Raw genomic sequence first — 26,261 nt, 5'->3', positions numbered from 1 at the left:
GACCTTCGTCCCCGGTCAGCTCCCGGCCGCGCTCGGATGCCCCTCCCCTCACCCCGGATGCCCCCCCCTCCCGCCGGTCGGCGGCGGTGGGGGCACCGGCGCCGGCGGGAGGCTCGCCGCCGCCCACGGGGTCCGCGCCGCCACGGCGGGCGCCGCTGGCTGCACGCAAGTAGAAGCTGGGAAATGAAACTGCCTGAACTGCCTGAAAATGGAGGAGTTTTGGCGAGTTGAAGTTTCTGTGAAAGGCGGCGCGCGCCTGGTATAGCGCGTCTCTCCGACCTTCGCTCGTCTGCAGCGGCGCCGCGCGCCGGCCGGGCTGGGCAATCGATGCCGGCCAGCTCGGCGCGCCGCCCCTGGGGCATCGTGGCACGGTGGTTCGTTATTCGCGGGGGGGGGGGGGGCACCTGTGGAATGCGACGTGTGGGATGGCGAAGGCTTCTTTGGGTCGTTGCCATATCGCCACTGGCCGGTTAAGGAATTTTAGGGAAGATGGATGCTGTTTTGGTAACCGAAGTCCGCGGATTTTAGGACGAAGGAACGAACAGCCACAATGTCTTTTATGAGCAGAACCCCGCGTCATTTGTTTGTGTGCTAGGTGGAAAATATTATTGTCACCAGGAAAGCGTGTTTCCTTTCGAGAACAGGGTAACCGATTTATCCTATTTACGCTAAAAACGCAATGTATTCGGGTAAGACGTCCTCACGGGCGTATTTTTATGTCAGTACCTAGAGGCGTATTCTAGGATTGGTACTGAGAACACGTCCCCGCGCTATCCCTTTTACAACTTTCCAAATATTGGTATATGTTTAATGCATGTTGGCGGCTAAAACATTGTGGTAGTGACGAAGAAATTAATGGATTTAAGAAAGGTGGCGTTATCGTACATTTAGACACTTTGTGCGCTTGCGACTCGCTAAAATATCGTAGCCCGCCTAACATGTTGAGTTTTGCCCGGCAGCCTAAAACTGGCCCCTCCATTTTGACTCTTTCCCAGCTTTATGTATACAGGGCACAAAATGTTTTGGAAGCTTTGAGGGATGTCGACTTCTTGTACCAATAAACGTGCTTGCCCAGAATTGGGTCCAGATAGTAACCCTTTTCACACAAGCAATGAAAGACAGGGACTAAATCTGAAATGCGCAAGATCTGGCAAAAAGGCAAAAGTTGAACCCATTATTTGGTGTTTCATCCATTGAGATAGCCGGTCGATTTTGCCAGGGAAGTTTTTAGTTCTTCATCAACTTTGTCATTGTTATTTTACACTTGCGAATTTTGTTTCATGTGACCAAATTATAACCTATTTTGCTGCCGTGAGGCGGGAAACACGTGCATGCTAACGAAAGAAGAACGCTACCAGAGTAAAAGTTACCGGCTGTCTTAAAAGAACTGGCAGGGATTCATGGGCTTATCTCTCGTTTATCCTAGTTTTGATGCATGTCAGATTTGGAGCAAAATTTGGCCAACCTAAACAATAGTGTAATCATGCTGGCGTAAACACAACTTGAAGGAATTGTAGGCATAAATCAGCATAGCCCATGATGAGCCGTCGTCTAATAAATCAGCATAGCTAGATGGAGTGCGCGTATGCATTTAAAGACGATGTTTCGAATTGTTCATTCATGTTCACCTACAAGCCTATAGCTGCTGCAAAACAGCTACCATGATAGACGCAGCCAATCATTGGTGCAAGCGTGACAGTGCATTGCCTAAGGTTCTTAGGAACACCAGTAGTCGGGGACCGAGTCTTCACTCCGCACTTAGTGACTATCACATAGTGGCGCCCAGCTTTCCAGAATAACCTCTAACCCTTGGTTCTTATGTGAGACGAAAATGACAACTATCGGGCCCCTTCTGATCTGTACTGGGTGCCGTTCTTGGAAGCCTAAATCAAGTCATGGCTTATGAAGGCTCTGTTTACGTCTACTCAATCATTTCACTGTCCTAACAAGGGACGCATTAGCAGCCTTGAACGCTGATAACACATAAGGTTGTTGATCACAAAAGCGCCCTCATAATAAAAGGCCCCTCATAAACCATGGCTGATGAAGGCTCTGCTCACGCCTACTTAATCATTTCACTATCCTGACAAGGACGCGTTCACAGCCTTGAAGGCTTATAGCCCACGAAGCTGTTGATCACAAAATGAACCAATTTTCTGACAGCTTGCTCATGACTGACAACATGCCATTTTTGGACCAACATTGGACGTGCCAACCATTACCATTACCATTACCAACATTGGACGTGCCCTGTTCTTGTGATGTCCACGACCACATTTGAAGAAGCCAAAATTGCCGACCGTTCACCTCCACCAGAAGCGCTGAGGTTGATTAGTGTCGTAAGAAACTGTGTTGAGCTACATGGTTTTTGAAGCATACCTCAAGAATACATACTATGCGTTCGGGCGGGGATTGGGTTCAGCTTCAACTCCCCCCCCCCCATGGTTTTCCAAAATAATTTCTGAGTAGAGCGGCATGGACGTGCCAAACTTTGTGAAGCTTCAGGCAACTGAATAACGGATCTTTTAGTATCAAAATAGTCATACCTTGTAAGGCTGCTGATCTGTGGCAGGGTTAAGCCAGGTCATGGTAGCCAGCGAAAGCATTCCTCGGGAATCCTTCAATCTCATGCCACGACAGAGCGTTAGACAAACTCGCATACCTTTGAGATGATATGGTGCCGAAAGACAAAGCAATTAAAACAATTAAATTTGAAGCGATAGTACTTTTAAATGTCTATCTGATCTCCAATGTTTTGGTTATTTTCCCTTCTTGAGATCAAATAAGGGTATTGACATCATAAGTATGTACAATATATTTCCTTACAAAAGGCACGTACGTTAAAACTGGTTGCTTTGGCAAGTTCTAAAGGCACATCGAACGGACAGCAGTCTCGATCTTGACCTTGTTTGATCATGTTTGAACTGAAGGTCACGACCGAGGGAGTTGAAAATTTGACGCAAAAGAGGTGACGTTGTTCCCTGCGAATTAATTTCCCTTCGCTTTCCTAGTTTTGAGATATCAAAGGTGCATGCATGCACGCGCACGCATGCGTTGGCATGCATCAGACTAGTCTCTCCCAACGAACTGGTATGCGCCAGACTAGCCTCTCCCGGTGAGCTGGTATGTGCAAGAATAGTCTCCCAACAAGCTGGTATGAGCCAGAATAGCTTTACCCGGCAAGCTGGTACGTGCCAGACAAGTCTCCCGACAAACTGGTATGTACCAGACTAGTATCTCCTGGCAAACTGATAGCAATGAGAGTGACAGCACATGACGAGTGATTTGAAAACATCGACCAACGGTCTTCTAGCAAGGCGGTAGCAAGATTGCGCTGTCAGTGCGCCAGGATTGGTCGCGGACTGCACGCGAAAATGCAGTGGCCTCGTGCCAGCCATTCAGCGTCGCTGCCGGTGCGGGCGTGATGACGCGTAGTAGGCCGCGCCTCCACGCTGCGTGCTGAACACACTTTTTACGGATCAGATCGGAGAAGCTGGTGGGGATGACGCGAGCGCCACCGAAATAGGCTATCGATCACAGCTGGGGCTATTTTTGGCTCTTTATTTCACTAGGGGTCTGACGTCATAAACAAGGCGGCCGAAGACTTAAAAAATCGTTACAAACGACGTCGTAGGCCGAGTGAGTTCTGCTTGAGTTTTTCTGAAGTTTTAGTTTCTTCTGAGTTTCTTCCGCTTGAGTTTGGCTTTAACAAAGACACAATTTTGTACCCGGGTGGTCCGTTTTGGTCCTGCCTCGCCCGCCGTCACGCTCTCTGGAGACGAGAATCTTATCAACCGCGCTGATCGCAGGCTCGTGCTGCGGTCAGCGACGAGAAGCCCAATGTTCTATATGCTTTGGACTAAATAGAGCTAATATGTCCAGTCCAACAGCTGTCCAGCTGCAGCTGTGCTAGAATTCGCAAGCACACTGTTTTGATCAGGATTTTTATGCGGCATTGGAATTACGTTGGTGTTATATCTCACGTTTTGAACGTGGGAAAGGTAACTAATTCTAAATCGCAAAAAAAGAATCAGACAGCGGTACCCAGCAGGAAGTGTCGGCAATTGAACGCGATAGGGCGCACCGGTACCTGAACCCCGCAGGACGAACCGAGTTCAGACTTCTACGACTGAGTGTCGTAAAGAGACGAGGCTAACAGATCCTGACGAACGAGAAAGCACCAATAGTATCGGCAGAAGCGTAACTCAATATGCGAACACTTACACGATTTACCTCGCCGACCGTTTAACATCCCAGGGAGTGGTTTGCCTGTTTGCGAGTGTTTGGATGTTTTCACAACACTCTGCATTGTAATGGCTCTGGCTTTAAAAAAGCACCTGCACAACATTGCATTATTGTTTGGGATATAATGACATTTGACGCATGCTGCGATCAAGCAGAAACAAAAACGTGGACATATTTGTTGACAGCTGTCAAAGTCGTGAGTTTGAGAAACATCACGCATAGTTCCAGACCGCCAACATATTATAAAGGCAACATATAGGAAGGCAAATAAGTGACATCTGATGGCTCACGCAGTGCTATTGTGACTGGCTCTGACCCGCCCATTCTTTACATGCTCCTGGTCACATACCAGTATCTTAGGAGTCTATATTGCTCAGATTCACATATCCACGTCAGTAAACCAATAAAAGAAAGGAGACGTCCATTGAGACGTCCATCTCTTCATCATTCGTCACCCCATCCCCTCTTCAGTTTTACATCTGCAGCCCCCGAGCTCCCCCGGGCTTCTCAACCTTCATATCTCCATTGTTCGCAATGCTTTTCATAGTTCACCATCCTCGCTAGTTCCCCAACTCATCTCCCTGGTTTCCTATTCTCCCCTCGGTTGTCATCCTCTCCACAGTTTCAGATATTCTACGTTGCTCATCGCCATCTCAGTGATTCACCATGCCATTCATACCGTTCCCCTTCATCTCCACATTTGGCACTCTCTTCCTGGTTTCCTTTCTCTCCCTGACTTCCTACAACCCACCTTAGCCCCCTTGTTTCCCTCCTCTCGCTGTTTCCTCAAAAGTACCCTTCTCTCCACAGCTCCCATCCTCCCCGTGGCCGGCCGCCGGAGCAGAGCCTCCGCCAGCGGAGGGCCGCGGGCCTCCGCCGTGTCCTCGCCGGCCGCGCCGACCGCGCCCCGCCCCACTCAGCATTCCTGCACACATTAAACGGTTGCCGAGTCGGCGCCGGCGCTTTTTGCCGGCGCCGCCTCCGAGCCGGCGGCGGCGGCGCGGGCCCGGCGGCCGACTTGAGAGCGCCACGGCAGAGGCAACGGTCAATACCAAACAAATCGGCTGATCGGCGGCGGCGGCGGCGCGCCGACGCCGCGCGCGCCGCGCCCGCCGCCGCGTCGGCGTCGGCGGCGTCGACGCGGAGTCGGCGTCGCGGCGTCGCGGCGGCGGCGACGATCGATGCGCGCCGGCGGCGAGGGCGAGCCGGCCATCGGGCGGGCCGACGGCGAAGCGCTGTGATGGGGTCCGAGCAGGACCGCTGGGCTGTGCGCCTGGGGCCAGCCGAGCTCGATCTGGGCGCTGATGCGCTGGTGCCCGCCCTGCTGGTGCTGCTCGTCTGCCTGGTCATCATTGTCGCCAACGTGGTCGTCATCGCCACCATCGTGTCCATGTCAGGTGGGTGGTGCTGTTGGGGTAGGGTGGAAAAGCTAGGTCACCGAGGTGGGCGGCACGCGCTCGCGATGCGGCGGCAGCGATTCGTCCACGTCGGAATGCTGACGATCTGTTCACGCCACGATCCGTTCACGTCTGTTCACGTCGGCTGTAAGGCGTGTCGTCTACAGACAGACGCCAGCTTCGGCGGATTTAATGCATGGGCGTTACCTCCGTGTCATAGTCACATAGTTACATAGTCACCCTCTGTGTGGTTTGCCGACCATCGACGGCATTGCCTGCTACAACCTTGCGTGACCGCAGGTCGTTTGTCCACACTCCCATCCCTGCACCATTGTGTGCAATGGCATGCAATGCTCAGCTCACGTGCTCAGTGCAAGGCTTCGGCGCGACAGGCGCAGCTCCGCAGCTTTGCCCGCAGGCGGGCGAGGCGCTGCTTGTATATGTTAACTTTTAACTCGTGCTGCGAGTACGTGGCATGGGGTCCGCCGGCGTGGAAAGGTGACTCACAGCCAACGCGGCTTTTCAGGTACAAGCCGTGCTTGGCCCGACACCACGTATGCCGTGTACTACGTGTAAAGTCGATGCAAGGCCCGTTTGAACTCGCATGTAACAGAATCAGCCCTTACGGGTGCTTTGATCATGGAGCCCCCCCCCCCCGCCAAAGAACGACTGACACTTTCGCGTCGTCCACCCCAATTTACGAACAGCAGTACATTATCGTTCATCTAAGTTGATGCAGTTGAAGGCAAAAAGTTGACAAATAATTGAGGCGGCTTTTTGCTCACGGTAACTAATTAAATTGAGCTACACAAATGTGGATAACGGTAATTCCTACCAGTAGAGACTGTTCGCACATTTTGCGATGACGCGCACGGCATTTACCTCAAACTCTCAAGTTTTCTATTTAAACACACGTGAGTAGCCCGCCTAATGATTCCGCCGGAATCCAGTCACTTTGGATGTAATTAGTCCTATGTTATTTGCCATCCTCTTATGAGGCCTTTGAGGACTTCTCCAATAAGTTTGAGAAACTAGCCCCGCTTCTGCTCCTGTCATCCAGGAGGGTAAACACCCAGTGGTGTAGTTCCCTATTTAGTTGGGGGGGGGGGTCAGTCCCCCCCCCCCCACTTGGTCTCAAGCCCCCTCCCCCGCTCCAGCTCCGAGAGAGGTGGCCGAAATCTGGTGGAATCTCATTTGCTAGATAATTTTTGGGTAGCTTCCATGTTTTCACGGTTCAGCCCCCCCCCCCCCCCACCTTCAGTTTCCCACCTCACTTTGCGATGCTACACTTCTGCCCGCCCCCTTACATTAGTAAGTGGGTGCACCTGACGATAAGGAAAAAATCAGGTTAGAGGAACCAAGGAGTTTACATTATGCACTGCTTGCGCTCTTATAGCACACAAAACCGCAACATCCGTGGAGAGCAGGCTGCGAGTAAATCCAAATAAGCAATCATGATGAATTATACGTGCTGCTCTTGGAAGAAACCAGCTCGGCATTTCTCTCAGGGGAGCGGGCCTCGAAGATGGATACCTTCCTAACAACGCGCCACCTCTCGGTCATGCTTTTCAATTCAGCCAGGCTCCGCCGCTTCCAATCGATACGCCGACTGCGGGAGAACCACTTGGAGAGGCGCCTGCTCACAAAGGTGACAAACGATGACTCATTTGCGGCAATGGCGGCGCGGCATCTGGCAAGTTTCAAAGGTCGGCAGAAAGACGGAGCGACGGACGCAGCTGCGTTGCTATGGGAACTGGAGGAACGGGCCAGCGTGCTCGGATATCAAGGGGTGTTTCGCGTTCTTCAGAATGCACCATCTGCAGCCTGCATTGGACCACGCTCAAAAACGCTACAAGCTGATAATAAAAAGCGCGATAAATTGATATAGACATATACAAATATTTCAACTTACAAAAAGACATTGTAGCAGTGTCCCTTCACTCCTCTCAACCCTTTGCCTGAATGCGGCATCTGGTACAGCAATAAGCATCGCTTTCACTGGCTGCTATCACCACAGGGTGTGGGGGGAGAGAGGGGGTGGGGGGAGGTCGTGGTGCGGGCAGGCGATACACGCCTCCCCGGCGGCGAATGTAGCGCACCAGAGCGTAGCTGCGGCGCGCTGGCGAGACAGAGCGGACATCGGGACAGAAGCGGCGTCGGACACGAGCAAAGCACACTCTGAGGGGCTCCGGCATGTTCTTCCGCATGTTCTCTGCGCCGGCCGAACAGTCACGAGCAGCGGCCAGCACTCGGCGTCGACCAGTGCAAAAGAGTGCTGTTAGCGTAATCCGCCTGCGGCACCGATTGGGATCAGCCCGCTGTAACAGCGGGCCATTTTCCTAATTGGCGGGCAAGAGCTACTTGTTGCCGTATTCAACGAAGCAAACCAGTACAAGATGGTTTTGGAGCGGGTTATTACGTGGACAAGTGACACACTTCAATCTCTTGTTTCGGCAGTAAAATGTGGTACAGTTTTCGTTTTCATTATTCCTTTTTATGAACTCTAAATCTTGAAGACATTCGTTTTGTCCAGTTCTAACCTCCAGCGGTCACCCTCACACTGCGAGCAGGAGCGCTTTCCGAAACCGCGCGGCCCAGTCAACGGTGGGTGCACCATCGCGTCTTGGAGGGTCGCCAAGCTATACAAACAGCGGCAGTTTAACGGGCACAAAGCCTAAATTCGAAAGCCGAGTGTCCTGCCACCACCTTGCGGGCATGCCCATCGCCCCAGCTGGCTCCAGGAGTCACCCCGCGACGGACTCCTCGTTTCTCTGAGAACGCGGAGGGGATGGGAAATGTCTGGGTATCGGCCGCCAACAGGCTATCATGATCTCTCACGAACGAGAAGGTAATGCCATTCATTTCGCGAGCCTGCGCTTGGCATGTATCGCGTTATGATTGGTGCGCTGATCAGTTTTATCTCGCCCTCAGCTGGAAACAATCGTGTAATGTTTTGTCCAAACTGAAATCCGTAATCGTGTACACATGAACTGCCTTTTGTGGATCCCCCCTCAATTACAACGCTACATCTCAAGCCCCGCCTGACTAGGCGACATCTGGTGTGCAGTGTCATTCCGTGCAGACCTTGAGGTCTTCGACAAAGCATTTCTCGTGGAAGAACGTTACCTCCCTTATATATATACATATATATATATATATACATATATACACATATATATATATATATGTATATACATATATACATATATAAATATATATATATATATATATATATATATATATGTGTGTGTGTGTATAGAGCTTCGTCAACACTCCCGTATGAGTATGAGGACGGTCAAGATTAGCGTTCCTAGTAGTGTGCTAGCCTTCCAATATAACATATCTGGCACGACGCGGTTATAGATTCTTTGAAAGCGCGCTCGATTGTTCAGTCACCACAAGCATTGGCCTATTTGATGAGAGACCCAGACTGCTGGTGGCATGGCGTGCTTAAACGATGGTCCCTAAAAGTTGTGTTCCTTCTTTATTTTCTTTGGTTGTTTAGGTTTTTTTGTGCTTGCGATTCGAATGTCATACAATATTTTCATGCTTTAGAAATATTTAGCAGAAACATTATATATATATATATATATATATATATATATATATATATATATATATATATATATGTACATATATGTGTGTGCATATACGCGTGTATACATATTACGCATAATTTTCACTGGGCACAACTAGATCAATAACGTGCCTTGATTTCAATTGTGAACAAAATTCTGTAGCATTTAATAGAGAAAAAGGGCTGCCATTGATATGTTGATAAATGGTAACACACACACACACACATATATATATATATATATATATATATATATATATATATGCGTGTATATGTATATGTACATATGTACACATATGCATATGTATACATAATTTGTATATTTAGATTTCCATTCATGTATGTATGAATAGCCTAGAAGATGTATGTGCTCCGAATGCCACAGCCGCTGATGCCAGGTTGGAGGATCACGCCTCTCTGAGGCCGTCGTTGTCGGTTCTCTGTGCGGTGGACATCTTGAATGCCGCGAGTTGAACATGAGTGCATCATACATGTCACCCTGGAATTCACCGAAGCAAAACACTGGCGCACATGTGCTATGCAGAGATGAACTATGCAACTGCTCCTGGTGGCTCGTGAACATAAATATCTTACGACTGCATGGAACGAGAAGCTCCTTTTGCGGCTGGGATCTTTTGACAAATGATTTGGCGTTGAAAGTCGTAGCGTCTTCAACTTAAGCTTTCTCCAGAGTATAAAAGCCTGTATAGGCACTACATCGCGATGTCTGCTACTATGATACAATAGTTTTGCGTTTCTTCTCTATCCTTTTGCTGCTGTCAACCCTGAAGGCCTTTGAGGCGAGCTGCTTTCTTCTTCAACACTGGAAGAAAGCAGGGCTTCAGCCGAAATGGATGTCGCCTGAATGCGTTTCCTCAAAGACTTCCATTGTCTCCCTCATCCATTGACCCAATTAAGGCGAAAATACGGCGCGCTTAGTGGATTTAATTTTGGAATAATTGAGGCAGCGGGCTTCTAATGAGTGGAAGAAATCATTCGACTTATCAAACGCATGGGCTGCGGCATTTGACACGTGAATAGTTGTGCCAGCGCGGACTTCCAAATCGAAGGCTGAATAAGATCGCTCGTTTTTAGGGTGCTGACAGTTTCCCACGAAATGAACCAGTTTGTCATTTGCCAATCAAACGCTGCTGTCGGTACACTTGCGTTTAACTCTAAAGAGAAATTGTTAACCTAATTGGATGCAGTGGCTCTGATCTCGTGTACACAAAATGACATGTTTTCAGTCGTAGGGTAGCAATTTGGGTAGAGATCCCATGCTCTGCGAAATACGTGGTCTGCCATGTTGCGACAAAGCTTCGTCAACACTCCCGTATGAGTATGAGGACGGTCAAGATTTGTGTTCCTAGTAGTGTGCTAGCGTTCTAATATTACATATCTGGCACGACGCGGTTATAGATTCTTTGAAAACGCGCTCGATTGTTTAATCACCACAAGCATTGGCCTATTTGATGAGAGACCCAGACTGCTGGTGGCATGGCGTGCTTAAACGATGGTCCCTAAAAATTGTGTTCCTTCTTTATTTTCTTTGGTTGTTTAGGTTTTTTAGTGCTTGCGATTCGAATGTCATACAATATTTTCATGCCTTAGAAATATTTAGCAGAAACGATGTATATATATATATATATATATATATATATATATATATATATATATATATATATATGTGTGTGTGTGTGTGTTGTGCATATACGCATGTATACATATTACGCATAATTTTCACTGGGCACAACTAGATCAATAACGTGCCTTGATATCAATTGTGAACAAAATTCTATAGCATTTGAAAGAGAAAAAGGGCTACCATTGATATGTTGATAAATGGTAACACGTGAGAATACAAAACAAAAACTGTCAAGAATTGGCATGAGTCGCGTGACCTTATAAGTAGCGTACAATGGTGCACGGGAAGGCCTTGCTTCCGGAGCCGGGAGCGCGTGAAGAGATTGATCACCACAGAAAGGAAATGTGATGAAAGAGGAACGCCCAAGCGTGGCATAGCTGTTAGATCGGCTAATCCATTGTTACATTAAGAGTATTCTACTGCTGTCTTTCTCTACGGACTTCTAATCCTAACTCCAGGCACTTTGTGCATCCATGATAGGCGTTATTGGCGCTATTCTTATTAAAATTGTTGACGTTACGATAAGTTTAGCATGCCAATGTTTAAATTGCAAATTTATGATTCATTTTTGACCCGGATATCGCGCAAGATATATCACGTTTAGTTTGCAGAGGTATATATCAGGAAGCGATAAATAACGTCTGCGGCTGATTTCGCCGTGCTTTGACGTATATAGCAGTTACGCAATGACGCAGAGATTGTGCACGTTATGGAAAGCTGTAATGTTCGTGTTGAGATTATTGTAAACTCAAAAAACACCAGGCAATGCCTGCAGCTGCAGAGTAAGTCCACATATCAATGGCGACCACATTGCGGATGAGAAATATCTCCCGAAGGAGGGGCACATTTCTACGACGGATTGATTAACTCCACGAGCTGAGAACAATCATTAGGAGAGTAAATGACCAGTTCCATGGATAATAACAAACAGATCGGCAACACCCCTGTTAAGTTACTAGCAGACGTATATATTCGAAGGAGAGGCATCAGCTGGCAAGTGGCACAGACTCGCAGGCAAACTGGACAAGCTAAGGTGAACCGGACGAGTTACGGGTAACCCAACGGTCGGAAGGGAAATCCTTAAAATACGGTTACTGCATGGTGATGAATTTGCGGTTTGAAAGGCATTACACAATGCCTGCCACACGTTATTTGCGAATCCAGTGAAATTGTGCTCTGGTATGAGTTATCGCATGACATCAGCATTTAGCTGTGGCCTGAGTTGCAATGTTTAAGCCATTAGGTACGCCTTTTAATTAGAATCATTCTTTACAAATTGAATTATATTGAATCATCTCACAGTCCGAAAACAAACACAAACGCAGCATGGCTCGAACCCGTGCATCGCTAGAAATGACCTCGTTGAGATGTTACATACGGAACGCATTGCATAGTCAATGAGCTCGGAATGTTCGGAGTCAACTTTGCAACGTTGTTTTATCCAGTAACCAATCATGTCGATCTTACCAATTTTGCAGAGTTCTGGGACTTCAGACATCTCTGCGACGATTCTCTTTTGGAAAACGTACGATTTCATCGGCCAAAGCCAACACTTTATTTGCTGACGTATATTTCGTTGAATCAGAACCCGAGTGGTTATGCATGTGGGCTTGGTTTAATTGCGTCGCTCAATGACCCCTCTTTGCGTGCTATGCCCCTCTGAGCATAGCAGTTGCCGCTCTAGTGGTGGTACATATTTATGACGAGCTCATTCAAGTTCAGCGGAATGAGCACGAGCTTGAGTTCTTCGTAATTATGTCCACAAATCACGACGATGAAGTGTCAAGGCATGCAGACTTATGGCCTTCATTCACATCACTGCTAGCTATGTAGTGAGCACAGACTGACCGATTAACGGGACAGAATGCACATAGGTGCACATAATGCACAATGCACAAGTCGTGAATACTGTTATTATGCGGTTGGGTTTCCTGGAAAAACAAAAGTCAATGTTCTCATGACTTTTACAATGTTTGACACGTGAAGTCGTTGAGTTTCTCCTAAACCCGTTAAGACGTTCTCGCGCACCTTGTACCCATTTAAATGCTTTTATATCACTCTTCCATTGCCCGGCCAATCAAAAAAATAAAAAAAGACTCCAGTACTACTGCAAAATATTTTCGATCATTCTTTCTCACGTGGCCATGGCCGAAATTTACCACAACTCGTGCAGCCTTGGTCCGATCATGCTCACAACAACGACGTTCAGGATATGAAACGGCTATCAAATGACGTCATTCGTCACAAAATCCGGAAACTCCAAAAAGCTCGCGCGCCGCAAAATCGAAACCGCCGGCATTTCTCTCAACGGGCGACTTTCGCTGGCCCGGGCCGCTCCGTTGGCCATCACGCTCTCTCCCCACGGGCTCCGAGTGGCCCCGACAGCCCCCTGAGCGACCGAACCTCCGTATCATTCACACCTGCGCGTCCTGCTCTCGTCCGTCCGCCGAAATGAGGCGGGCTGACACGCTTGCCGCCGGGCGATTGGCTGGTGGGTGCTGACGTTACGCTCATGCGGATGGCGCTCTGTCACATCAGGCACGTCACCAGCTGCGGCTGCACGTCACCAGCTGGAATTCAGTGTTTTTTGGCTGGCGTGCACCCCGTGATCTTTCCCGTCCTTGCTCTGTTTCGTCCTGCCTGAGTTTGCTCCGATTCAGATACACGCTTGCTCTAGGTGGTCCTAGGTCCCCTAATTGGCATATTTATGTGAGTTCTTTTCTTAATTTTGCAGCATCCAAAGTTAGGCTTTATGTGTGTTATGTCAAGCAGCGATCGATAAAGTCACAACCCGTTGACGCACATTTCGATTATGCAGAAATCTCGCCTATTGACTGCACTCTCCGTTCCGGCAACAGATCACGTGCTGCTGTCTTAGGTATGGTAAAAGGATGGAAGCTGGTATTACGTCTGTTTCTAATTTAACTATATTATATGCGTTTGCGAAAAACCGAGACGTGTTTCCATGCCATATAGACGGGAGGACTTTTGTGTCGGCAGCAAGACAGTCCAACCAACTCACCTTTAAAAAGCAGTCAGCAGCCAACAGTAGCAGACGGCCAGCTTGTTTGCGCAGCGTTTACCCCACGTTTACAGAACTGCTTTAACAGGGCTGGCACGATATTGAAAAATATGCTGATCTAATGAGAGCTGTGACGCTACCTGTCACCATAACATTCCATTACACACATATGGCGTGAGGAGACACGTTTGAGGAGCCGAAATGCCGCAGTTCTGCCAGAAGCGTGCGGCGGAGTTCATAAAACCCTTCCCGCGTCCGGATCAGCCGACTTTTGTAGGGCTGTGTCGCAGCCCATTTGGTGTGAGGAACTGCGACCTAGAACTGTCGTTATGCTCAGCCAACGGCGGTTCGATGGATGATTTACGCGTGTGGAGTGAAGCCACGGCTTTGCAGACGTTCCCAGACAAAGGAGCACGCCGCTGGCTCATGCAGGTCAACGCTGTTTATTATGGTGTCTTTAATGCTGGACACGTCAGAGCCCGTCTCTTGTGAGCAGCAGGAGACCGAACCCCAATGCACCGATATTTGCCTTACGTTTCTGTAATCGTCACGAATCCAGTGCTCGAATGTAGATGCGCGAAGAAAGTGTTAGCTTATTTCGATACATGAACCTGCGGACCCGTTCAGTAACGCTCCTGACATCATGTTCGCTTTTTGTAATCGAATTATCTCATTGTAATCTAATTGACTAATCTAATTGTCCAGGATAGCTGAGGTGTCTTGCTTGTCATGACACAAACAAAAATATTCCCAAATGTCAGCAGCTCATCCAGAGACCCTGCCGTTCTCAGCCAGGTCCTGGAACGCTGTACCTGTATCAAACGGTCTTCTGAGCAAAAGTGTCACTTTATTATGTTCAACTCGCACAAAACAACACCTTGCATTACTTGATAAAACAGCACATCTGCTCATATATCTTAGCAGGGCTGCGCTTTAGAGTTCTTATAACGGCTAGGGGTTTTCATGCAGACAAACTAGAGCTATTAGTTATATTTCGCCGTATGTGTAACCATCATGGTCACCGAAAGGTCAGGCCCTCAGCAACGCTGCTACAGAGATTGAGCTGATTTTCATGTCGTCATATAAAATAACATTAAAACAGCTCGAATACTAAAATAGTTTCGATCCTGCTACCATTTTGGTAACTGACAACTAGATGTGTGTGTTATATATTCAAATAAACGACAAACATTTGGAATGGGGGCTCCAGCTACTGTCACACTTATGTTCTTAGCACACGGTTCATGCGTGGTTATCTCCGTGGTCTTCCCATCTCAAACAACATCTTTAGCCATGTGCAGGCTCGAAAGGGGATGCACAAGACCACGCTGCCTCACGACACCCCAAAGCGCATCCAAGTCGGAGGCAGGTGCAGAATAACCACGTAGCCTTCCATTATCTTTCCCTCGCGAGCAAGTGCCGAAGATGCCCCAATCTTCCTGTGTCTTCATGTATCTTCCTGTGTCTTCGTGCATCTTCCTGTGTCTTCATGCATCTTCCTGTGTCTTCATATGTCTTTCTGTGTCTTCATGTATCTTCCTGTGTCTTCATGTATCTTCCCGTGCCCGTGCCTGCAAAGCCTAAGGTGATGCTCACTGCCACCGCGCCGAATTCCGCTTCCACGTCTAGGCTCGGGTCATGCCAGGTCAAGTCAGGGGGTGGACACGCACCTCATGCGCGCTCTTCGCGTGCTCAAGCAAAAAGTGTACTGGATCCCGCATGTCTAACACCGTGCCTCCCTGTTGGTGCGGCAGGTCCAAAGGAAGTGCTCAAGTACTACCTGCTGTCGCTGGCGGCGTCGGACCTGCTGGCCGGCTGCGTGGTGGCGCCACTCAGCGTGTACCCGGCCCTGGTGCACCGCTGGGTGTACGGCGCGCAAGTCTGTCGCCTGGTCGGCTACCTGAAGGTCACACTATGGGCCACGCAGGCCTACACGCTTATGTGGATCGGGGTCGACCGATACCTGGCGATCGTGAAGCCGCTACGCTACGAGACCATCCAGACCAAGGTGAGGGCACCGGTGGGAAGGTGGGACCATCCAGACCAAGTTAAGGGCACCGGTGGAAAGATGGGACCATGCAGACCACGGTGAGAGCACCGGTGGAAAGGTGAGATCATCCAGACCAATGTGAGGGAGCTGGTGGGGAGTTGGGATCATTCAGATAAAGGTGAGGGTATCGGTGGTAAGGTGGGATGATCCATACCAAGGTGAGGGCACCGGTGGTAAGGTGGGATGATCCATACCAAGGTGAGGACGCCGCTTGGGAGGTGCACCTCGTGGGTGGCTACTGTAAATCGTCGATATGCTGTGAATCCATTCCACCGGTGGTCGGTGCGGGGGGAGGGGGGGGGGGGGGGCGGCGTGAGCTCATGTGCGAGAACGTAAGGAAAAATGAAGGCACGATAGGACACGTATTTCAAGCATGATGACACCATGTTGTGTCTACGAAGATATCAAAACATTACGAACGTGTGTGTTGAGCCGGTTTGCTTTTCATGATCTGTGACTTAAATTTGAGTTTTGAGCTTCGGGCAAGTAATCAACTGGCAGTACTTCTGCTCTGCTACCGGTGCTCACACTCGTATTTAGTAAGATTTCTACCCATGCACATACCCGTGCCCTTCATTTTGCCAAAGGCTTATCCACTCCGCTGATTAAATTGTTCAGGATGGGATCTGCAAGTTTACTCGAACTCTGAAGGCCTCTTTCTACCGGCCGTGCTCGTAAAAGTCGAGATGCCCGCCAGCTTAGAAAGGGAGGCTTGGCCACGAGGTGCTGATCGCACAGACGGAGCTCATTTTTACTTCAGACGATGTTCCGAAACTGCCTGGGGGTTCGGACATTGAACCGGCTGCGCGGGAACCCAGTGCTATCAATTGAAGAGCTCCAAGTGCCCAGTAATGCCAGTCTGAAAATACCCGGTCGTTTACACATCTGTCATTAGCTATGGCGTGGGTGCGCTCCCAGACTCCCAGCAGATATGGTGATGCAAGTGATAACGCCGAAGTCAGGTGGGGTAACAGGAGGCAGCCAAACCAAGTGGGAAATGTTGGAAGGTGGAATAGTTGTGCCGCAATAAAAACGGAAAAAACGAGATCGGCAAGCAATTAACGTCCTCAGACCAAACTGAATCATACTATTCCAAGCAGTAAATTATGTGCGCATGCATTGCCATGCATAATTAGAGGGAGTATTTACACATTTTTGTATTTTGCACTTATTGTTACATCAGACGTATGCGATTTGATCAGTAACACCAGTTTTCTCTAAGTTCTTAATAGCCCGGGATTTTTAGTTTATGTAGCCTACCCTTCAGAGACAAATCTCATTTGTGTCCCTGCTCACCACTATGAAAGTAACGCATTTCATTTGTCCTGCTTTTTTTCAAAGTGTTTGTGTTCGTGTTTGTGTTTTGTCTGTCTTTGTGATTGTGTTTAACTTTTGTGTGTTCTGCAATGGCTGCAACACATTAATGTATAAAAAGTTTGTGCAATAAATACTACGAAAGCTTGAAACGTTTTGTTCAGACAAAAATATAAGTGATCATAAAGCTATTATTCTCCGAATTCTACGAAACGTTACACTACGACTTTAATTTCTCTCCTACGGCGTTTACTACAGTGACTCTTTTCGAGACGCAATATGACTTCGAGAAAGTAGGTATCACATGATCCGCGTGACTCAATGGTTCCGACTTCAACCGGGGCTCGGGTCGGCAACAAGCCTCTGCCCGCGGGGCCGATCGCAAAAATGATTTCATTCGCACCAGTAGAGGTGCGCACGGTGGCTGTTATGACGGCGGGCGCAACTGCGGGGAAGAAGCATAGTGCTGGTACAAAGCGTTGATAGCGTTATTTGGTCACGAAAATTATCGAAACCGAGGCTTTATCATGTCTTGTCGGCTTTGCAGTGGCACTACCCAGTGCTTTTACCAGACGTAACTAGTCATAAGGTTTCACCACGGTATGCTTTTGGACTAAGGCTTAATAGATGGGACTCTCCCTTTACGACCTTCAGGATGCAATCGCACTAACTTCACCGATTGATATGTTTGCAACTGAGATTGATTGCTTTACTCCGAAATAGCCGACAGTGTGTCTGGAACTCAAAACCACGGAAATGGCGGCAAGGGAATTGATGGGAACGGAAGGGGGACGAGTCGACAGCCGCTCTCGCAGATGCTGAGCAGCGCGTCCGCATGTTTGGTCAGCATTGCTGGGCTGCACTGGGGCCATCCAACAAGGGTATACCGCTGTGTCACTGGACTGAGCCGTGCTGAAGCTCGTGAGCCGGCTGTCTCGGCCTGATGCCACTGCCGGCTGAGTACCGCCTGGGTACGCATGTGGCCAGCGAACTGTGCACACATGCACCCGGTAAGGTGGGTACACTCGCACCTGTACGCATGCTCGCCAGGTGCGCCTGGGCCGCACAAGACCTCGATACGCTGATCGACCAGACAACGGCGGATCGATGGCCTCGGCTTCCGAGCCGCCTCCATGGCTGGCACATGCCACGAGTTCACTCGCGTCCCCCGCCGGCGGCCCGAGTCCGCCAGCAGAGACCCGCGTGCTGACGCTTCACGGTGCTGTAACTGGAATGCATGATGCCGGAGGGCGTGGCAGAGATCAGAGGACGGGCTGCAGACACTCCTTTCTCGAGTGATGTTGCTCTCAAGACGAAGCTGTCCGAAGTCTTGGGAGAAAGTCACTCGGATATGACGCCGACTTTTTTCTGTGGAACGTTGGCACATGCCCCATATCACAAACGAGTGGCACAATGGCAGGGAAGTGGTGAACAAGGGATGTTTTTATACCAATCCTTTCCGCGCTTCGCCACGGTACTATGGGTAGTTTTTTCTGTTATTTTGCGATGCCGCGGTCCCAAGGTTTGCCTTGCACTCCTGCGCACTGAGGCTCAAATAACCCCCAGAAGTCTATGAACGCGCCAGACACGAATTCAAGCCCTACCTGCTCGTGGGCGCGGGAAGGCAAGGGCTGCCCTCTGCCTAGCCACCTAATCAGCCTTCCCATCCTGCACTTGCACTTGCACAAAATGATTCCTTTTTAAGCACAATCGAGGAAATATCTTACTTTATTACCCTTACATCTGCGTGTTTCCAGTGCGTCAACTCGCACCGACATGAAAGACCCCTGACAGGCAAGTGAAGACCTCCGGCCTGGGTGACGCGGCCACCAGCGGTATTGCTCAGAGGCGCCTGTCGAGAGGCACCTCAGGCTAGAGGCTGACTTGCAGGTTGCTGAAGAGGACGCTGCCTTGATGTGCCTCAGTTCTTCTGGGTCTGTTGGTGGAGCGGTGGCGTACGATCAGCAAGGGGCTTCTCTCCAGCTCGACGGAGAGAAAGAGCGCTGTTGCGTGATGTGAGTGTCGGCTGCTGTTCCGGGGAAGAGATCTATTTGTGCCGGTGATTGCGACAGTCAACATTAATTGTCTTGGCAGCCTGGCTGGGGAAGAAATTCCTGCACTGGTGGGTGAAATAACTCCAGCACTGGACACGCCAGGATTGGCTAGCGGGTTTGTTAACTACAGCGTTTGATTGGGCAGTGCATCCAGCAATGACTGGACGAATAACTCCAGTGCTAGAATGTGAAAGACTACAGTACGGGATTATGCTGTGGCATACGTTCATTGCTCGGTGCTCAAATAGCATTAATACTGGGTGATGGAATTATCCCAGCACTGGTCTTGAAGGCACTTCGGCGCTGCAGTGTAACATAGTCATGCATTGCTTGATGGAATAACTCAACTACTGAGTTTTACACATATGACAGATTCCGGCGACAGAGCAACAGCGCATTTCCAGGCGGTGCCAGTCCGATGCTAGTTGGTACAGCTAACCCGCACTTGGTGAGGAAAAATGCCATGCTGATGAACCTAATGGTGTATTTAATCAACATTGGTGGTGCGATTTCTGTTGTGCCCTTGGTGAACTAAAGTTCCAGTGGCCAAACCTTTCCTGCGCTTGATGAGGGATACCGTGCAGCAAAATAATCACATTACTGCGTGCTGAAAAAACGTCTGGCATCACTGGCCAAGTGGGAATGCGTCCTGCTCCCGCGGTGAAATAAGCCAGTTCCCGGCAATGGCGTCAGGCGATAATCTGGCTGACACCAGAGTCAGGCGAGCGGCTGGCTGATATACCAATTTCCTCATTTATGTCTATGCCAATGTCTGCATCGTGTCGGCAGGGCGGGGCCGCCGGGGCCTTCAGCCTGTGAGCTGCGGCGACACGTCCAACGACGCTGGAGGGGACGTGCTGAGTCACAACACGGCATGCCCGCCGACATTGGATGGTACGCGCTGAGTCACGACAGGGCGTGTCCACCGACGCTGAAGGGGTTGCTGAAGGGGATGTGCTGAGTCAGGACAGGGCGTGTCCACCAGCCTTGGAGGGGTTGCTGGAGGGGATGTGCTGAGTCAGGACAGGGCGTGTCCACCAGCCTTGGAGGGGTTGCTGAAGGGGATGTGCTGAGTCAGGACAGGGCGTGTCCACCAACCCGGGAGGGGTTGCTGGAGGGGATGTGCTGAGTCAGGACAGGACGTGTCCACCAACCTTGGAGGGGTTGCTGGAGGGGATGTGCTGAGTCAGGACAGGGCGTGTCCACCGACCCTGGAAGGGTTGCTGAAGGGGATGTGCTGAGTCAGGACAGGGCGTGTCCATCGACGCTGGAGGAGCTGCTGGAGGGGATGTGCTGAGTCACGACACGGCATGTCCACCGGCGCTGGAGGGGTTGCTGGAGGGGATGTGCTGAGTCAGGACAGGGCGTGTCCACCGGCGCTGGAGGAGCTGCTGGAGGGATGTGCTGAGTCACTACACGGCACGTCCACCGACGCTGGAGGAGCTGCTGCGAGGGGAAGTGCCTCCGCAGGCAGCAGGTGCCCAAGTGTGCGCCCCGTACGGCAGTGATGAGAAGTGGCAGGTGCAGAGGCTTCGGAGCGTCTAGGGTGGGCACGACAGAGGATCTGCGGAGGCGCAAATCACCATTACTGGACCCATCAAAGATTACCATCAAGGCCCCCACCACAAAACCGGCAAAAAAGCATTATACGTGTGTTATTTACTGCTCTCTGTTGAGGAGCATGCGTTATTTGCCGTTCTCCGTGGAGGAATATCATTGGCCTCTTGCCTGGGTAACTCGACGTCGGACGTCCTCCTTGCAATAATCATGTCCGCATGTCCGGGCATGATTACTTTTATATGTACGAGCATATAACCGCTTTGCATAGATCATTCCCAACGACCGTGTGTTCAAGTGTTGTATTGTACTTTGCTCTTTGTATCCACAATGGCGAACCAGACTGTTAGAAGGAAATGGTCCTTGAATTTTTATATCAACCAATTGTGACAAAAAGACGGCTTGGACCAACACCATCATTGCAATGATGATGATCGTCATCGTCATCAGGATTGTCGTCTGATGGTGCCCTGCTCATCGAAGCCAATGCGCGTTTGATGCAATCAGCCCATTCTCCCGCCGCTCTTTCCAGTCCGCTTTCTCCCGACCCACACCACCCCATCAGCTGTGCTCCGTACTGTCTCAGAACACTGCCCCTCTCTCCCTCTGCATGCCGACTCCGCCTCGCGCCTCGCGCCTCACACCTCGCGCCTCGCACCCCTCGCCTCGCGCCCCGCGCCTCGCACCACTCGCCTCGCACCTCTCGCCTCGCACCCCTCGCCTCGCACCCCTCGCCTCGCACCCCTCGCCTCGCACCCCTCGCCTCGCACCCCTCGCCTCGCACCCCTCGCCTCACACCCCTCGCCTCGCACCCCTCGCCTCGCACCCCTCGCCTCGCGCCCCGCGCCCCTCGCCTCACACCCCTCGCCTCCCACCCCTCGCCTCGCACCCCTCGCCTCGCACCCCTCGCCTTGCACCCCTCGCCTGACGCCCCGCGCTGACCTCGCCGTCCGGCGGCGACCGAAGCCCCACACGGCTCGGCGCGGGTCCGCCGGGCCGCATCAGCATACAGCGGCCCCGGCCATTACGTGGCGCCGAGGGCGGGCTGTCGGCGGCAGGAGCCCCGCGCCCCGAGCCCGGCCCCCGCGCCGGGCCGAACCGTCGCCCGGCGATCGACCGCGAGCGCCGCCGGGCCCGGTCGCCGGCGTCAGCGCTGAGCGTTCCGGGAAGACGTGCCGCACGCTTCGCTTCACAGGGGTCCTCTCATCAGAGACGGTGGTCAGCATCGATCGGTGCACGACTCGACCGCGGGGTCGGCCCCACTGGAGGCGTCCGTTCGGCGGCTGTGTGGCGGGTGCAGGAGCGGTGAGGGTCAGGATCGGCCCGTGCGTCACCGGCAGCGGAAGTCGGACGAGCTCGAGACAACAGTTCGGGGCTGTGCACCGTGCAGTAGCGATGCTGGTCGGTTTCGATCCGTGAAAAGTGTCGTGGTTAGGGCTGCCTGGCCATCACACGTGTGCAGCTGTCACGCTGCCTGTTGGTTTGACCCGTAATTAGCCCAGCGGCATCGCTGCGACGATCCTTTTATAGTTTCGCTTGGAGTAGAGCTATGTTGACCACCCGTGGCCATCCCGGGGCTATGGGATGAATGAGAGCGGATAGTGGTGGGGCAGTACTACATGTATGTGGAAGTTCTTGGAGTCTTGAGAAGGACTGAATGACGTTTGGCTTTCAGGCATGTGTGCGTCACAACCAGTATTCACTCCTTGTAATTTTGAGGATTCGAACCAGGTTCTTCTGATTGCGAATTCAGTGATCTACCAACTGAGCCACTCAAGAAGGAGGCGAGTGGCAGGATGCGTTGTCTGAAGACCTTGCTTTGAGTCCCAGATAATAACAAGGCTATAACCTGGGTTATAACGTGTGAATGGCTGAAAAAAATCACCCAGTCCTTCCCAGGACCAGAAAACACCTGGCGACGATATGTAAAGACTAAACGCATAGAAAACTGTAGAAAACTAAGAAAACTTCAGACGCGCTAGGGCGGTACGTGGTGTCACTTTGAACCCTAGGAAATGAAAAACTTAGAGAGCTAGATACATCAGTTTTTCAAAGTGGTGGGTGCTATGTAAATTCGTTGGTGTCGAATTTTGTGGTCTCTTTTAAACTGCTTTATAAAGAAAAAAATGAGCACGTTGGCGTTTTTTATCAAGGAATTGAAATGAGCGTAAAATACTACTACACAAAGCAAGTTTTCTAGGAAAAAGCCGTTTGGTTTTGACCTTGATTTATCCTTTATACCGGATCCGAGGCTAATGGAAGACGTTGTTACGCTAGTTCTAATTACCCCATTGTCTAGAAAGTCATTTCCAAGTTGTTTAACTTCGTGTGATACTCTGTTGTCGCACCAACTTGAAATAATGCCGAATAATTCCCTTCGATGACCGTCGTGGTGGGACGTTGACCTGCTGCAAGTCAGAAGCCTTACAAGGTGCATATATATATATATATATATATATATATATATATTATATATATATATATATATATATATATATGATCGCTGCTGCTCTCTCTAGTACTACAGTGTGTGTGGTGTGTGTGTGGTGTGTGTGTGTGTGGTGTGTGTGTGTGTGTGTGTGTGTGTGTGTGTGGTGTGTGTGGTGTGTGTGTGTGTGTGTGGTGGCGTGTGTGTGCTGTGTATATGTGTGTGTTCCTTGAAAAAACGGTGTTTTATCGTTTACAGCTAGCAGAGTTTGCCGTTGCTGCGCTGCACCGCTCCGAAATTATGTTAATAAAGCCTTGGGGAAGCGGCTCAAAATGACCCCGCCTTGCCACCCGAGCGCGTGTTAACGCAGTTTTCCTGGAGACGCCACGTGCTGGGCTCACCTTCACAGACCGCTGTCGTGTCCCGCCGGATCGTGGCCTGCCGCGCGGGAGCCATGTCCGCCGTGAACACCGTTGTCACGCTGCGCCACCAGCAGCGCCGGCTCGCCGGACGCCACGAGTCTGCCTTGAGTGACATTTCCGTGCTACGTCCGCAGATCGGCTGCCAATCCTGGATTCTGCGACGATCTTGCTTGGTAAATCGCCTCTACGCTTGAGCCTGCAGCTACGCTGTCCGTCGTGGGCGCCACGACGAGCCGGCCATGAGTGATGTTTCGCCTGTTTTGCCGCCAGGTTCGCTGCCAGTGCTGGACGGCCGTCTCCTGGCTGTCGGCGATGGTGCTCTGCTGCCCGCCGCTGCTCGGCTTCAGTTCGCCGCTGTACGACGCCGGCGCCTTCATCTGCATGGCCGACTGGAGCGACATGCTCGGGTATTCGTCGACGGTTGCGCTGATGGTGCTGGGACCGCCCGTCATCACCTCCACCTACACCTACGGCTTCATCTTCCACATGTCGGCGCGCGTGCGCACCAGCTACGCGCAGCAGCTGGACAAGGAGTACCTGAGTGCAGTGCTGGAGAACCTGGCCAGCCCGGACATCGTCATGACGTTCGTGCTGACGCTGCTCTTCTGGCTGTCGTGGCTACCCTTCATCGGGATGCGCATGTACGAGTTCGCCGTCGGGTATCACCTGGACGCGCCGTTCCTCCACTTTACGCTGTTCTGGCTGGGCATGCTGAACTCGGTGTGGAAGATGGTGGTGTACCTGGTGGCCAGTGCCGACTTCCGGCGCGGCCTGCGCGCCCTCTGTCGGAGTGTCTGTTGCGCGTGCCGCCGCTCCGCCTCACCTGTCCCTGTCTGAAGATGGCGTCACCTGGGAGTTGGCTGGTGCTGCTACCGAGCAAGCATTTCGCGTAAGCTACGCTGTTGAATCCGGCTTTAAGGACTGCAGCCAAGTCGGAAGAAAGGAGCAACGGTTAATGCACAAACGCTTCTAAAACTGTGACGGATTCACTCGATAGAGCGCTTTGCTTCTAGATTGACGTTCTCTCGAAGTTGCTTGCAGAAACACACGGCAGGATGAAACCCGCAACGCGAGCTACAGTTCTGATTTCACGCGACACCAGTCCCCTGTCAGCGTGACTCGTGATTCGTGGCTCACGCTCACTCTAAGGCGTCCTCGGCGACAACCACTCGCCGGCGAAGCGCCGCTGGGCAGGGAAGGCACGTCGGGAAGCGTGTTCACCAAGTGCATTTCACTGAGTACGAAGCGGCTGATGGGGCGGGCCGTGATCACAGCGTCTGGGCTTAGACGTCCCCGGTCGCTCTTCTGGCTGTATGTTTTATATCTAGTTCGTACCCGTAGGCAGACCAGATGCCATAATCAAAGCGGACGGTAGCGTCCTAGACCAGACTACACGCCCTAGCTCTAGCAGTATGATTTACATGTCTTCCAGTTCTATGCCATCACACGAAGGCGTGTGCTTTTGCTAACAAACCCTAATAGGAAGCGTTGCGATGACGAATTAGCTGTGTGATTTTGTACTTTGTTACAGAGGCTTACTGCTTTGTCCAACGCAAGTAGAATTTTCAGCTTTCCTAGCACGCAAGCATTTTCCTACGTGATCCAAGGAGCCTTTGAAATGCTTTCCGCGTTTGAACGCAAACAATTGTGAGCTGTCCTGTCACCTGAATCCAGTAGCTTAGTGAAAGCATTCCTTTCATCCGAGACACATTTCCTCCGCGTTTCGTTCAAAAGAAATGTTCTTCCTGCGGCGTTATCGCCGTCTGCCGTGAACACTACAGGTGTTGGTGAACCCACATCGAAACATATACGTTTTCCCGGCGTCAACCCGGAAGTCTTCGAGACCGGGACGGCACGGGAGCGGGGCGGCATGAGATGCGGCATGTGACGCGCTTCCGAACGACATACCCCTAAGTGTGCTTACGAGGCAGTACAAGGCGCTCGCTCGATACCGTAGGCCCGTGCTGCGCGTGTGCCCGACTGCGACCCGCACGTATCACGTGGCGGACGTCGCACGTGGGCACATGATTGCCGTGTCACGTGGCAGCGCTGCGCCTTCCGTGCTGAGGGACGTATAACCTCTGCGTGCTAGGTAGGAGCGTTCGGAGCTTGCTGTGTGACGTCAGGGGAGCGTTCGATGAGGGGGGGGGGGGCAGTGTCAGTGCTCGGGACTCCGTTGTGTGTGCGGTGGCCAGCGATCCGTTGCTCGCGCTCACGTGCACAGCTTGGCCCTGTAGCGAGCCAGCAGCCACCGCCAGCTGTTCGTCACGTGTGCTACTGTCCTCGGACGTGCCGGTGATAGGTTCAAGCCTGCGAGCGCCTTCACGTGACGCCGGGCTCTGAAGACGTGCGCGTGTGAGCGCTCGTTGAGAACTGTGAGCTGACCACGCCGCCCGGGGGGCTTTCCTGCGCCGCTGGCGCCTGGCTGCCCGCGCCTGGCCCGTTGGCTGCTAGCTGTTTGGCTGTCTGTTTCGGGACGCGTCGGCAGGATGCCGTCTGGCTGCATACTCTCCCTTATCTTTCACGCTAGCCGATGTTGTCTTTCACTGT

At 51.2% G+C, this 26,261-nt stretch overlaps 1 protein-coding gene across 1 annotated transcript; it reads left to right on the top strand.

Annotated features, from left to right (window-relative positions):
* Positions 1–5,444: 5,444 nt before the first annotated feature.
* Positions 5,445–26,259, top strand: LOC119095542 (G-protein coupled receptor 52). Its single transcript, XM_037218396.1, has 3 exons — positions 5,445–5,642; positions 15,641–15,894; positions 23,982–26,259. Exons 1-3 carry the CDS (start codon positions 5,486–5,488, stop codon positions 24,546–24,548), a joined length of 978 nt encoding a protein of 325 aa, XP_037074291.1. The 5' UTR covers positions 5,445–5,485; the 3' UTR covers positions 24,549–26,259.
* The last annotated feature ends 2 nt before the right edge of the window (positions 26,260–26,261 follow it).

Source organism: Pollicipes pollicipes, unplaced genomic scaffold, assembly GCF_011947565.3.
Source record: "Pollicipes pollicipes isolate AB1234 unplaced genomic scaffold, Ppol_2.1 Scaffold_4219;HRSCAF=4965_pilon_pilon_pilon, whole genome shotgun sequence".
In the NCBI taxonomy this organism is placed as follows: Eukaryota; Metazoa; Arthropoda; class Thecostraca; order Pollicipedomorpha; family Pollicipedidae; genus Pollicipes; species Pollicipes pollicipes.
This window is presented reverse-complemented; position numbering and strand designations above follow the sequence as displayed.